Raw genomic sequence first — 16,007 nt, forward strand, 5'->3', positions numbered from 1 at the left:
ATCGACTGGCACAAGTGCTAAGAGACATTGAATAATTTTCATTGCTCAGTAATGGAAATAAAAACAAATTTTTAGAGACTTTTAGGTCTAAAACTATACATTACATAAACATATGTTTCCATATTAAAAGATGTCTACGTTTTTGAAAAACCTTTAAAAGTGATTACCGTCTAATAGTCCAAAGGTGATCAATCTGGTGAAACATCGAGATAATGACGAACTGAAATGGTTGCATCCATTCTGTTTGATTTAATCTTCTCCTAAATTTTTTATTGAGGAAACTCAAAATAGGTTAAATAAGTGGTTTCGATTTCTTGTTGGACGTGAAGTCTGTTCTATATACTGAGGTACTGATTGGGTTTTATTCATACCAGCTATTTCATCTTCTAACGTTTTTGCTGCAACATCAGCTATTGTAGAGGAACGAAACCTTCTATTTTGAGCCGTGCGTTTAAAATAGTGGCCATTTTTGTGACGGTGCGGTTTTCGTAACCAAAAAGAGGTTTTTTTAATAGCTCTATCAACAAATTAGACAATACAAACCCATCATATGTTTTTACATAGGTTTTCAGATCATTCAAACTTTTACAATATATAGACCGAAAATAAGTGGAATTATCAAAGAAAGGGTAAGAGTGCTGCTAGATGAAGTTTGCACAGTAGCATCATGAAATCGAGCAAGGAGTTTGCGTTAAAACTAATTCCTCAATACGCGCAACCAAGCCAAGAATGAAAAAAATAATGATTTTAAGGCAGCCATGGTATCCAAAATTGAACTTCATGGTATTATCAGACTATATCAACCTGGAGCTATATTAAGTGAAATTTTGCAATTTTATGAATACTGAGGCATAAAAACCATCGATCAAAATAAACTATCGATAGTGAGACGAAAAAAAATCGAAAAATAGTCCCAATGTTATTGGTTTTCCCTCTTAGGATAAAACCGCACCTACAGCTACATTAGAAGCATCAGTGGTTAAAATCATCATAAAAGCAAAATTAATGACTTTTTCTTAGACATAAACAGCACTTTTTTTTGTTAGGTTGGTAGCACTGTCCCTAACTACTATGCCAAAAATGAGCGTCAACCAGTTTGTTTGCAGCAGCTGTTGAAATCAGTCGACCTTAGTAGTGTTTTGCGATTATTACAATAAAAAAAATATATTGAACAAAGAATTTGCATAAAATTTTGCGTATCGAACCAAATTTCGTATGCAGAGTCGTTGCGAATGTTAGAAAAGGCTTATGGGCAATCTATTCTATCAAAAACCCAAGTCTACGACTGGTACAAAGCCTTTAAAAATGGTCGATAAACCGTCGAAGACATGCCTTGTTCCGGTCGTCCTTCTACGCCTGCGAGTGTTAGAGAGATAGCACGTAAACTAAACATCGGCCGTGAAGCAGCTCGTTTGAGTTTGGCCGATAATTTGGGTATGAGACGCGTCAATGCTCGATTTGTTCCAAAAGAGTTGAATTTTTTGCAAAAAGACCATTGTGACCGATTTTAAAACCAAAAACTCGTTCAATACTATCGATCAACCACCGTATTCACCGGATTTGGCCCAATGCGACTTTTTTTGTTTCCGAAACTCAAGTTACCACTCCGTGGAATCTGTTTCGACTCGATTAAGGCCGTAAAAGAAAATTCGCAGTGGGAACTGATGGCGATCCCGGACAGCGCCTACAAGATATGTTTCAATGATTGTCGTAACGTAATGGAAGTGAGTACTTTTTTATCGTTTCTAATTTTTTTATCAGTTTTAATAACTTTGTGGGATACAATAAATCTTAAAAATTTTACCTCTGTTTATATAAATCTTGGTTTTTCAAGTGTTTGTACTATATACTTTAAATTAAATATATGTTCTTTTAATGTTTTTGAATATACTATTGTATTATATATACATGACAAAATTTTCCTATGTATTCATGTAAAATATTTTTCATTGGTCTCTGGAATATACTTGGAATATTTCCATAGTTTAAATGGCATTCTTAAGTATTTATATTTTCCGTTATTTATAGAAAATGCTGTTTTTTCTATATATGTTTCTTCAATTAATATCTGTTAAATATTAATTAATAAAAATTCAGACTCTTTGTAATTTCGTTATTATTATTTATATATTTTTCCGCAAATTATTTGAAATCATGTTTATTAGTAATCTCAAAATTATTTATTTATAAAATATCCTCACCATATTATTGTTTTTTTTTTTTATAAATGAAATAAAGGCACCTTTGGACCTTTTTTTGTTTTTTTTTTTACTTTTTTTCTTTTGTTTTGCCGGTAAAAACTTCGGCTGTCTTGTCCTAAGGGGTTTGTAATACGATAATTAAATCATTGAGAAAATGTATTTTTTCTGTTTTAATATTATTGTAAATCAATTTTCTACTTGGAATATCGATTGTGGCACTGATTTTATTTAGGAAATTGATTCCAATTAGGAGATCGCTCCTCTCCGTTATCAATTTCATAAAATTGTTCCTGAATACCAAACAGATGAATGTTATGAAATTATTGAATGATAGTCGAACCATTAATGATTCTTACCCTCATTTTAATTACTAAAATATTTTTGTTTTTATAAATACCCGCCCGTATATATGAGCTACTTGCTCCAGTATATCTTTGGTACCTTATTTTATGGATACTTGGTCTGCCTATTATTTTGTATTGTTTGAACAGGTCTACGTTTATTAATGACCTGTGCTGACGGATCAATGTCCAGTGGTCCTGGATTTGTTTGATATTGGTTGGTAACCATTTGAAAAAACTTAAATTATATTGGAAAATTTAAATTGTTCGATTAACTTGTGTGGTTTCGTGAATCAAATTCATATTTGTTTTTTGAGAATTGCAGAACAAATGGTGCTCGCATTTGATTCGAATGCAGCTCTTGTGTTTTGGCAAGACCATTTGATAAATCTCTAGATGGTTAAGTGAAAAGTGTTTGGTTTAGTAGATAGTTTAAACCAGTTATGAAAGTCCTTAAAGCAGTTTCATGGTTCTTGATATTTAATTGTTTTGTGATTTCAGAGTTTGTTCCGTGGGCCATTATTGTCTTATTGATTAATAAAGTCAATTTCTGATTGACGTCATTATAATAGTATTGTATATTAAGGATTTCGATCGTCGCAAAACGCTTATTTCCTGGTCAATTACGCGAATTGATCTTCTATCAGCGTATGCAAAATATAGCTTCTAGGTTTAGTACTGTCCCGTGATTCGTCAGAATGTCATTTGCATTTCGAATATCGTCTATTGCCTTCTATATAAAGGGCCATTGAATTTTTTGCAGCTTAGCCGTTTGGTTTACTTACTGAAAATTGATTTAATATATCAAGCACTTCAAAAAATGAATATACAATTTTATTTCCTTTTTTTTAAATACGAGCACTTTTAACTTTCATTCAGATTTACAATACTCACAGTGCATGAGTTTAAGGTATATCTTGGTTGGAGGTGCGAGATAGTTGTTCGTGCCCGTGTGCGAGTTGTGATGAAGATTTGTTATCTTTGTAAGACTGCAATGTTTTGGGAATTTTCTTGCTTCGTATTTCAGTTTTCTATTGTTACTCGTACTTTTTATTAATATTGGTTTTGATTTGTTTTTGCGTTAAATCACGTTACCGGCTCTTTATATTTTGCGTTTTAAACAGCACAAGTTGTAAGCGTGTCGAAGTACTTTTAAATACTTTTGTTTTTAACTTTTGCGATACTTGTTTGTAAATTTTACTTTAATGTACCTTTTTGTTGCAAGTTTTAGTATACTAAGTTTTTAAGAAGTGTTTTTTATTTTAACTTTACTGTCAGGATCGCCAATTAACTTTTCGTCGGAGAACGGAAAGTTTTTAAAAAATCAGAACGAAACGCTTTAAATATAAAGAGTAAACTAGGTTTTCTTTGTTTCTTTTCCTTTGACACAATGCTTTACTCAAGTTTAGATACAATATCCCAGCTTATATGGCCACTTCCTAATTGCCAATGTGTCAATGACATATTTGTTGACACATTCGATCAATGGTACAATAATGTATTTAATGTATTGTGTGAGCATATTTCACACATTCGATTGATGGTACATAAGTATATATATATATATGTATATAGTTATTGTTTACATAGTGGTTAAATCCTATGGGCTATTGGTGGCGTTAACTTGCATGGTACATGCGTATATAAGTTTTAAATGCTGAAAGGTAGGATTTATATAAGTTATTTATTACATATAAGTTATTAATGTAATATTTTTATTAAGGTTTTTAGTATATTATGATAGTATGTTATGTATATATAAGTATGGTATACACATAGCATATATAAGTACATACATACAATATATTTAAAATAAAATGTAATCAATTATGCATGCTATCATATATATTCACAAAAGAAGCTTCATATTAATACATGGGTATGCGTATAAAAATATAAGCCATAGTCTAACATGAGGTTGTAATATCAATATGTACATTCACTCGTCTTAAAAAGTCTGCGTACACGCTTATGTCTTATTTTCTTTTGTTAAATTTTAGAATAATCACATTAAGTGCTTTATTACTAGTCTGTTGTATAATCCTATAAAATTTAAAGCAGTGAAAATCTGATACCATAGTTTCATCGATAAATTTACCCAAAGTTGTCATTCCGCGGTGCAGAAAAAGTCTACGTATAAGTAGTAAAATGGGAATTATTCGCGTAAAAAGCATGAGTAAAAGTGTCGGAAAGGTACAGTTTTACTTGTTTTCGTAGAAGTAGCAATTTTAATCGATTTTTGTTTTATTCAGTTTGTTATTAAATTTAGAACATCGAATCTCGCCTAAAAGAAAACAAAGGGATCCTCTGAAAATAATAATCCATAAAAATAATAATAAAATATTACAAACATACCGGCTTTTTTATATCTCGGCACGTGCAGGGCGGCTAAAAATACTAGCATAGCGTGAAACACGTAACCGTGTGACAGAAAATATGAAGCAAAACCCCCTACTTACTGAAACCAAAATCTCTCGAAATTTTAAGAAAACTTTATGAAATCCCTCTGCACTGACACGATTCGCAAAATTAAATAGAAGGCAGGGTTTATTTGTCAAGTCGTACACAAGAAGTCATTCATATCATCAGTCAATAGACCAGTGCGTAATGCTTTCGCGAAAGAGCACTTAAACGAACTCCGAGAGTTTTGGCAGAAAGTTATTTTGTCCGATGAAAATAAGTTTTGGGTCTTTGGAATCAAAGGACGTAAGATTTACTATTCTGCAGGATAAAGACCCGAAGCATGCAGCATAGACATAGTTAAGCTTTGGTTACTCTACAACGTTCCTAAGCAGCTTCAAACGTCGCCAGAATCACCAAATTTGAATCCACACAACGCACAATTACACATGCAAACGCACAATTACCTCAAAGGATATGCTCAAGGATGTACTGAACGAGGAATGGGCTCACATCCTTTCGCCAAAAACCTCTATGCTTATCTATTCCATGTAAAAGCATTTAATGGAAGTTTTAAGCCGTTGGGAATATTCGACTTCCTATTAAATTTTAAGAAGAATATCTTTGCTTGACTTATGTACCCTGTACGCAGACTTTTTCTAATGGATTTTTGATTCGTCGGCACGTTTTGCTTTGTTTATATGTTATTGTCAGAAATTTAACCACTTTTATTTTCATAAAACTACATATTTAATGTCCTTCAATGAATATCAAATGAATTGGTTTTAATAAAAAGTATAGAAAATTATTTTTTCCAACGAATTATTTTTGTTGCTACCTTGTGTTTATTACGTTTTGTAAATCTTCTTAAAATATCTGTATTTTTTCCATAAACTCAATAATTATGACATTAGGATGTTGCCAATTATTTGCATAAATTGCGTGCAAAAAGGGACAGTAGAACGTGAGACTGGTGCAAGTGTTGCCAGAAATCCACGCAAAACGTGATACTTTGATCTGACCTGATATGTATTATCTGTTATAAACCCGAATTATATATTGAATCTTACCCATCATTTACACCATTTTATTTCAGGATGTGGCATTTATAAATCCGGCAAATGTAGTATTTGTATACATGCTAATAAGAGAACTAGTAGATGGCGAAGAAACCAAGGAATCGGAGCTGCAGGCATCTGTCCTTACGTGTTTATATTTATCATATTCTTATATGGGCAATGAGATAAGCTACCCACTGAAACCATTCCTAGTTGAAGACTGTAAAGATAAATTTTGGGAAAGGTAAGTTTTGGGGTACAAGCAAGGTGAATTTGTACATGCTTACTTTCAAAATTTGTTTTTTGAAAATTTACATCTAAAACTGCTAAATGACGTAATACAAAGTTGTTTTAATCAAAAAACTGTAAATACGTTTTTTTTAAATACAAATAAAAACAAGTAAGCGTCTAAGTTCGGCTGCATTTTGCTTTTTCAAGAAAAAAAAGTGTCTAAAATAAGTTATATAGTATAAGGTAGTATATACAACCAGAGGGGTTAAAGATATGAATCGATTTCATAAATTTTTAACGCTAAACTACCCTGTGGTCAAGAAAACATATTCACATAATTTCATTAATATAACTCCGAAAGGGTATGTTGGACCTAGATAAAATTTAAAGTCAACTAAAATTACGAATATCATTATATTTAGTATATGGTTCTGGGGTATAAACGGTATAAAATGAACCTAAATAACTGAAACTCTCAACACCAGACGACATTATCGTTAGGATGACATTCTCACTTAATTTTCTTAAGATTTTTAGCAAATCATACCGTAATTAAAGGCGAAAATACGATTTTTTCCTATTTCCGCCACTTTTATATGAGGGTTAGGCAAATTCGAGTTTTGTTCAAAGATTTATTTCGATCTCTAAACTAATGCTTGATTTATTTGATGACATTAAAGTTTCTGTCATATTGGAAAAGGCTCAGTAATAGCTCGAATTCGAACACTTTCGAATCGTAAGTCCTCGTTCAGACGCGACTCTTTTGTTACTCATAATCGGCAAATTCTCTTTTGGAGTCGCTCAGTACGTTCACACGAACGCCATGAGTCCAGCAACTCTAGTCGAGTTTTACTGTCTTCTTTTTCACAAAATTTTCGCAAGTGGTCTCATATTTACAAGGAATTACCATGAATGTGGTAGAACAATGTATAGAATACCCGCTATTAATATTGTCAAAAAAAACGTATAATGGGAATTCCCTAGGCCATCAGATCTATTGAATACCCGCTATTTATATTTTGAAGGTCACATTTGTGACTGGAATTTCGTATTGAAACCCCGTAATTTTTTACACAATATTTTTTTTATTTATTATAAAACATATATGGTTTAATTGCATTTCATTCAGCTGTATAAATGTTATTAAATATTTTAATTAAATATTTTTGAGTATCTAATTTTTATCCTTATTTACAATCTTTCAAAATATTTTATTATACTATGCATATTTGCTTGTTAAATACGAAAAATAGATAACGAAATTTAAATTTCCTTACATATCGTATATACGTAGTTACTTGAAACCGACCGCTATTGCAACCATTGCAAAAGAATTGTAATGAACAAGAACAAAAAACATGCCACCACGTGTTGTGGCCACTCGCCCACAAAGAACTGGTTTGGACGACAAACAAGTTCGTGTGTGAATTGGCACTAACATGAAAATGTCAAAATAAAGGTATGCACCCAATTAGGTTAAACTGATCCAGTTGTTGTTAAGATATGCAATTTCCCCTCAAAGTTGAAAATGTTCTAATTTTCCAACGAATTCGCAAGCAATTGTTTCGAATTGTCTTAAGCGTTAAATTTACTGTTTCGGATACTTTCGGGTATTTTTATATTTACAAGGAATTACCATGAATGTGGTAGAACAATGTATAGAATACCCGCTATTAATATTGTCAAAAAAAACGTATAATGGGAATTCCCTAGGCCATCAGATCTATTGAATACCCGCTATTTATATTTTGAAGGTCACATTTGTGACTGGAATTTCGTATTGAAACCCCGTAATTTTTTACACAATATTTTTTTTATTTATTATAAAACATATATGGTTTAATTGCATTTCATTCAGCTGTATAAATGTTATTAAATATTTTAATTAAATATTTTTGAGTATCTAATTTTTATCCTTATTTACAATCTTTCAAAATATTTTATTATACTATGCATATTTGCTTGTTAAATACGAAAAATAGATAACGAAATTTAAATTTCCTTACATATCGTATATACGTAGTTACTTGAAACCGACCGCTATTGCAACCATTGCAAAAGAATTGTAATGAACAAGAACAAAAAACATGCCACCACGTGTTGTGGCCACTCGCCCACAAAGAACTGGTTTGGACGACAAACAAGTTCGTGTGTGAATTGGCACTAACATGAAAATGTCAAAATAAAGGTATGCACCCAATTAGGTTAAACTGATCCAGTTGTTGTTAAGATATGCAATTTCCCCTCAAAGTTGAAAATGTTCTAATTTTCCAACGAATTCGCAAGCAATTGTTTCGAATTGTCTTAAGCGTTAAATTTACTGTTTCGGATACTTTCGGGTTGGTATAACTGCCGTCAATTTGTAAATGAAAATATGTTTATTTCAAATAAAATATTTTCATTTTGTTTACAATTTTTATAGATATTTAATGTCAAAAATAACTCGTTACTTTAAGATACGATGATTGTATCAGTTAGTTATAGTTATATCACGTTTTTTAATTCTTTTGTCACGTCATAAGATGTTTTTATGTTTTTTCAACATGTTATACAAATAATAATAGTATTATTCAAGTAGAGGAGCTAAGTTCGTGTGCAACCGAACATTTTATACTCTCACAATTTGCAAGGACTAAATTTGTGGAAATACTTTCAAGAGTTGATAAAATTTTATATTAAGAAATTTTACATAAGAATCCAATATTTGTTATTCATCGAAATTTTGAATGGGATTTTTCGAGCCTGCAACAGGTCGTGCGGATTTATGCCTGGATTTGATGATTTATCCGAATTTTTCTGTTTTCCCTATTTATTTAATACTAGCTGTACTTACGTTGTTACGCCACCAACTGAAATAAATTTGAAGAAACAAAAAAAAACGATTTTCAATGTGAACCAGAGATCTGCAATTATTCTCTTTTTTAAGTCATTTGGATATAAGTCAAAAAACATAACCCCTTAATATCCACTAAAACACATTTAAACATGGCACACATAGAGAGGGTGTGAGTAATGATTAAGTTTCTCTTAATATGAACTCATGAGCCAATAACACTGGTAAACAAAATTAAAATGTTTTTGGTTTATGAAGTTACTAACTAATTTGACGTCGCTGATTTTAAATCTACGATACTCAGTATCTTTCTAGTAGCTCTAGTTTTAGAGATACAGGTACTTCTTTGAATATCGGTGCACGGCTTACTTGAATTAGTTTTTAATACAAAAAATTACTAAATTTCATAAATAAGCCGCTATGTCTACATTAAAAAAAGTTGTTTATCCTAAATTTCCAAGTGTTTATCCGAATAGTTTTTGCGCTGGCTATATGTTTGGAAAATGCCATTTAAATGCGTCTGATTCTATGAAAAAAAGACTTATTTGTACTACTTTGGGAAGACATGAACTGGCTGATATGTGTCGATCTTAAAATGTTAAATGTTTCTTTTAGGTCAGCAAGGAAAATATACCAAATACCCCTGTTTTCTGTGCTTATGAGATAGTGGAGTCAAGACAGAAACTGGACTAAAAAAGTTTGGCCTTTTGGAGTGAATTTAGTACCGGGTAGTATGAATGTGTTGAATGCCCCTCTAGTAGCCAGAGACCGCATTATATTACCCCCTCTTCATATAAAGTTAGGTATGATAAGATAGTTTGTAAAAGCTATAAACAAGAATGGGGAATGTTTTAAATATATTAGTCAAATATTTCCGAAATTGAGTACAGAAAATATAAAAGCAGGTATTTTTGACGGTTCTCAAATCAAGTAGCTAATAAAGGACCAACATTTTGTCATGTATGACAGGTAAGGAGAAATATGCAGGGATTGAATTTATTTGGTGTATATATTTCTTTAAACTTTTTGAAATTTAAGCACTCGCCATTTTTTTTTCTTTGCTTATAATGCAATTTCTCTTATAATACAATTTCCCTTATAATACAATTTTATTTTTATTCGCAACGAAATTATGTGTTTAAATCACTCAATAAAATTCACATGCGACTCATTAACCCGATAAATTTCCGCTGATAGGAAAATTCTGTATATTCTCGACCGAGGCCGTGAATCAAAAAATGATGGCGAGGTGTCCTTTGCGAGCTAGATCGATACGAAAGGAGGTCGGCCGCTTGACATGTCGATTGTTTTGTTAATGTTTGGTTATCGTTGTATGAGGTGGTGTCGTTGTATGAGGTGTAAGTTGCTTGAGGTGATGTGGTAAGTATTGCCAGAGGTAATGTGCAATGTAGATTGTGTGTCGTTCTTGTGGGAGGTGTGTGTGTTGTAATTTTTTCAGGGACAACATAGGCTCATTTAACCATCCCGGCGCCCCTAGGCGAATTTTAGCCTAGCAGACGCTAAAGTTGTTGCAAGGCGGCTATGACGCTGCAGACCGTCGAGGTTGTGCTGATGCGTTCCTTTGGGTTCGCCTGACTGCGCCGCGGTGATTAGTGGACCACTGTCACGCCTCGCGGTACGGTGAAGGAGTTGTGATGTAGCTTACCGCATATTTGATACAGGCCCCCAGACTAACATACGGTTCTTACATTGGTGTGCACCAGACAATTCAGGCAATGTCCATTCTGCCGTTGGATGGTTGGCATACCTTTGAATATGCCGCAATGCTGCAACCGGTGTGGGCGACAACATAACGGGCATCGGAGGCGGACAGGGCTGTTGATGTGGTTAGTAGACGCGTGCCACTACGAAGAGCGATTGGAGGTATACATTTTTCGCATGATTGATTTGTATTTTTGTTCCACGTTATGTGGCGTAAATGAGTCGTCAGTTCGATCGACCTTTTACCGGATTTAGCTATTTGTTTTTTTTATGATTTACTATTTTAAGCGGTTTTTTTCGGGTTATTATTTACGTTTGTTCAGTATTATCGGCTGTGGGTAAAAAGGTTAGCTTTACGTGCGGTCTAGCTAGCGTTGCGGTTTGCGTACGGAGATCGACTACTCGGATGTGACCGTCGGAGCCATGGTGAAAGCCATCATTCGGTAGGGGGGAGACAATCATCGTGTGCTCGCACGCAATCTCCAAGCTTTGGCGCCTTTTCTGGAGCTTTCCAGCGGTACCTCTTGTGGAGGTCCTTTAAATAATCTTCTTTCCATTGGCGGCTAAAATTTTGATGGAGAATTTTTTCCCCATCGGTTTAATAAGGGTAGCGACCCCAAGTCTGGCACAGGTATGGCCAGAATGGGTGCTCTTTTGAGAAAATACCCAGAAGAGGATTGTGATTGAACGCGAATGGAGAACGACTTCAATTCGAATTAATAATATCGTGCATTCTTCATAATTAAACTTGTAGTTTCCAACTACTTTTTTGAGGAGGGGTTAGAAGCTTTTTACAGCTGATGCCCAGGAACCACCCATATGAGAAGCACTTGTGGGGATAAACTGCCAATTAATGCCTTGGGGAGAGTTCTTCTGCACAATCTCAGGTGAGACTTGTTTGATAAAGTCCACAAACTGTTTTTCAGTGGCTTTTAGGGCTCAAATAAACGTTTTGCCGTTTTCACCCATTATTTGTGAGAGAAAACCATGCCGTCCGACGAAGTAAGTCCCACTATTCGCACGAAGCAGACCTAAGAACTAACAGTGTACTGAGAGTGAAATGTGTTTAGATTCTAGTGTTATATCACGGCTAAAGTAGCGCAGTTGAGTTGATGCGATTAGAGCGACCTCTGCCTTTTGTAATTCTAGGTGAGTCAATGTATCGCATTCGGGGTATTCTGGGGGAACTCCCTTAAGTTTAATTTAAAATCGAACTATGAACTTTAACATATAGGCGACTCCTCTGTGGGCTCGTGAGAACGATGAAAATCACTCAAGGATATTAGTGTCTTCCAATATTGTGTGAAAAGAATCGATTTATCGACTTAATGGGGCAATTATATTGCGCATGGGCGATTGTGGCCAAGAATCGGGTGATTCTGTTAATCATCGGGAGCTATTCCATCAGAGGGTGGTGGTGGTAAGGTGCAGCGATTTGCACCCTCTTGTACCTGGATAGACAGGATTGTCCGCACTGGCTACGTGTCGCCAAGTGGCTGATCACACTAGGTCAAGTATTTGAGACGTTGGATTAGAAATGTATGTCTTCCATGCCAGGCTAGAACAATTTCAGAAATAGGACCAGAAATATATTTCTATATTTCTTCATGTTTAAACGGATCTACACCATGGAAGGTAAATTTGCGAGAAGTAGCGCGCCACAGAGCTCAAGTCGAGGTAGACTTAGCGTTTTTAAAGGAGCCACCTTTGCTTTTGCTACTAATGAGTGGCATGTGGGCGCGGTATTGCTTCGGGTGCGCACACAGCATGCCTGCTTAGAGGCATCCCAGAAGCTGTGCAATTGTCTTCCAGATTGTTTGCAAACTCGGAAGGGGTTTCACTTGTTCGTCCCAATCGTTTCCGTCTATCATAATTGGTGAAAGCCACCCTGCGGGGTCGAAAAATGTTGCCACAGAGTATAAAATTTGTCGCTTTGTTATGGCGGATAATGCATATATTGACTTTGTAGTGTATGAAAACTGGTCAGATATCGCATTCCATTGGCAGCATTAAATCTGGGTGTAGTGTGGGCCCCGTCAATAGAATATGATTTAGGGAGTTCCTTCAGCTGGTGGAACTTGATGCGTAGAAGACAACTCTTACTTTTGTTGTTCTTTTATCTGGCTTTACTACTGCGTGATGAGGCAAGTAAAATTAGTAGTGTTTGCCGTTTATGATTTTTACACCTGTGCTTGCTTCCTCCATGTGGTCTAAATGGAGGTATTCTTCTAAGACACTATGATATACTGCTTTAAACACTTTTTTAAGTAGGTTTTTTCCATACTTAGAAACTACTGTATTGCAGAGGTGCGGGAGTGACCTAAGGCGAGTGTGTAGGAAATTCTGGCTTTAGTGGTAGTCGTACGACGTACCGGCCATTATCTGAACGAGTAGGTGTGGCTTTGGAAAAGTCTTCACAATATATAAATAGAAGGTCTATTTCAGAGGGGGTGTTGCAGTTGGGATCTGATAGCTTTAGGTGTGAAACCTTTTGCCAATGCTTGCTATTTATGTGATAGCTTGGAAGAATTTTTATTAGTTGTGGTAAGACAATAGCTTCTGCTGGAATGAGCTTATCCGCCTTGAGAGCTTTGGACTACTCTTCCGCCCATTCCCGTGATTTTAAAATTGGCTAGTTTTGTTGGCAGTTGTAGCCTATTTTGTGATCTAGACGCTTTGAAAGAAAGAGTTGTGATCCTTGGCGGATTAAGGAACTAAGTTTAAAGAGTTTTCTTCGGTGTTCGATGGAGACGACTGCTGTGGGTAGCAGTACCCTTCTTTGCTTTTCGTTGTATAGCTTTAGTTTTTAATGTCTTTGAAAGGCATGGTGCTTCTTGGCAATTTTCAGAATTTTGCACTTCGGGATTTGCTGTTGCAACTAAACCCGTAGCTCTTTTCATATTTCCTCTGTTTTGGAGTGAACTGGAAGAATTATTTTTATGAAGCATAGAATGATGTCGTTTATGACAGTAAATACAATTGAACCTGCTTTCGAAATCTTTAAGTGAATGCGTATATGACAAACAGTTTGTATAAAGTCTTTTTGTTCTTACAAAATTGTTTCGATCGGTAATATTCATTTTTTTGAATTTCTCGCAAGGTTGGAGCTTATTCCCCTTTGTACATAGTACCCATGACGTTTGCTTGTACTTTTCTGATGTGAAGTAGGTGCAATTGCTTTAATTATTTTTAGTTGATCACAAATCATTGCTTTAGTTTCTTCAAACTATAAGTAAATGTAAGTACTCATTTATATTATATATTTTGTTTTTTTTTGTTTAATTTCGTTTATTGTATATACATATGTATGTATATTTATTTTGCTTTTTATGCTTTAACTTTGACTTTACCTTTGCTCACATATATTACGCAATCCTGCTTAATTAAGCGTAAGGGGTATTGCCGGAAAATATTGTAAGTATTTAAATACTTAAATTTTGTCTTTTGTATATTGTATTTGAATACACGAAGGTAAGAATGTACAGGCAGTCAATTATTACATATTATAATGTATATCTGTCGTATATACTTATGTATATGTATGAATGTACATATATATTACAATAAACGGTTTTTCGTAATATGAACCCGCAATTTAAACCGGTAAGTTAAACCAACTTGCCAACCGGTTCCAAAATACTGAACAGTTTTTTGTTATTTATTACAGTTTTTTTGTACAAAACATAAACTGTAATTCACAATAAATATACATATGTATGTGCTTAAATATAAGAAAAGGAATCGAAATGACTCACTTTGATTTCCTTCAAGGACTTTTGGGGAATATATGTAATTGCGTGTATATGTAATTACGTGTATGTACGTCTACGTGTGATTCTATGTTTCTTTCCAATTCCTGTCCTTTGTTGTTTTTGATTTTGTGTGTGCCAGGTGTTGCTTTTGTGTTTTTTTTTCTTTAGTTAATCCGCGCTCGTATTATTTATTTGTATGTAAAGATTAAATTTTGTTGTTAGAATCCCACCCGCTATAACTATGGGATTATTTTCGCCCATTTTGTGTTTTTTTTTTGTTTTTTAAATGTAAGTTGGTATTAGTAAGCGTACGCTTATACTTTGAGTTAATGTTCCGTTTTTTGTTTGTTTTTTGTTTTCCGACACACCACTTTTTAATCTTTATTATTTGTTTGTTGTAAATATGTATATATGTGTATTTTTTTTTTGCATAGAAGAAACAGTGTATATACAAGTAAGCTTTGTTTTTTTTTTGAACACTGGCATACGCTTTGTTTTTTCGCTTCAATATATCAGTATGAACTGTCACGCAAAGCGAAGAAAGTTGTATGTGAATGGGCCTTTAGTAATTTTATTTATTAGTATGAGTACGCATTTGCATCAATAATATTAATATAGTACTCATTGCATTACTTTGATGTGGACGACGCAAAGTTCCACAACAATATTTACAAATAATTGAAAATCAGTGTACAATCATTTGTAACAATTGTAAGCCCCATTATTTATAAAGAATGTAATAAAACTAAACGTGTTTTCAAACTTTTTTTATGCTAATTCCAATCTTATAATATATGTATATACGGTGAAGTAGCTTTTATTTAAACTTATTTTCGTTGTTATTAAATGTTTTGTTTAGAATCAAAAATATTAGAGGCTTACATATATGGTAAACGATTTACATGAGAGAGAGAAAGAGTATAGAAGAGACCACCACGTAAAAATAAAAAAAACATCATAATTGAATCAGGCTATGTCTTTATGCAATTTCATATCGCATATTGCCCATAAATATGGTTGTGCTCCTAAAAAAAATTATATTTCATGTGTTCAAAAATCATGTAGTGGATATTTTATTACTTCAAAAAAAAAATAATAATAATAATATATAGCTACTGACTGTAAGCGTAAAGTAGTTTTTGAACAGGGCGGTTTTGTGCCAGGTAAATTCAGATGCTTTGCTTTTAAATAATTTTTTTATTTAAATTGCTTTCTCTTTGTAGTGTCTAAATCAGCTGTGATAATGTGATCAATTTTTCTACTGACAAACAGAAGGCGCTAAAGCAGAATCGCAAAGAGAGAGATTTTGAGTAGATTAGCTTCATGTCTCTTCGGTGACGAGATTAACAAATGTCATTTTTGTATGACGAAATCTTGCTAAATCTAATATATTAGTAAGATAATCTGCTCAACAGGCTAAGCGATTAATTGTCGGTCGGAACATGGTATAACATAAACAAAAAAAGTGT

The 16,007-nt window shown here is 33.8% G+C and overlaps 1 protein-coding gene across 3 annotated transcripts in view; it reads left to right on the top strand.

Annotated features, from left to right (window-relative positions):
* Positions 1-16,007, top strand: part of Cdk5alpha (Cdk5 activator-like protein) — a 172,754-nt gene that overhangs the window by 121,364 nt on the left and 35,383 nt on the right. For all 3 annotated transcript variants that reach the window (XR_004976568.2, XM_036362956.2, XM_036362957.2), the window contains exon 4: positions 6,039-6,244. Coding sequence is in view for 2 of the 3 variants with exons in the window: in XM_036362956.2 (XP_036218849.2) it covers positions 6,039-6,244 (206 nt within the window). In the remaining variant the exon portion in view is untranslated. The remainder of the gene's footprint in view (positions 1-6,038; positions 6,245-16,007) is intronic.

This window comes from Bactrocera oleae, chromosome 3 (genome assembly GCF_042242935.1).
Source record: "Bactrocera oleae isolate idBacOlea1 chromosome 3, idBacOlea1, whole genome shotgun sequence".
Lineage (NCBI taxonomy): Eukaryota > Metazoa > Arthropoda > Insecta > Diptera > Tephritidae > Bactrocera > Bactrocera oleae.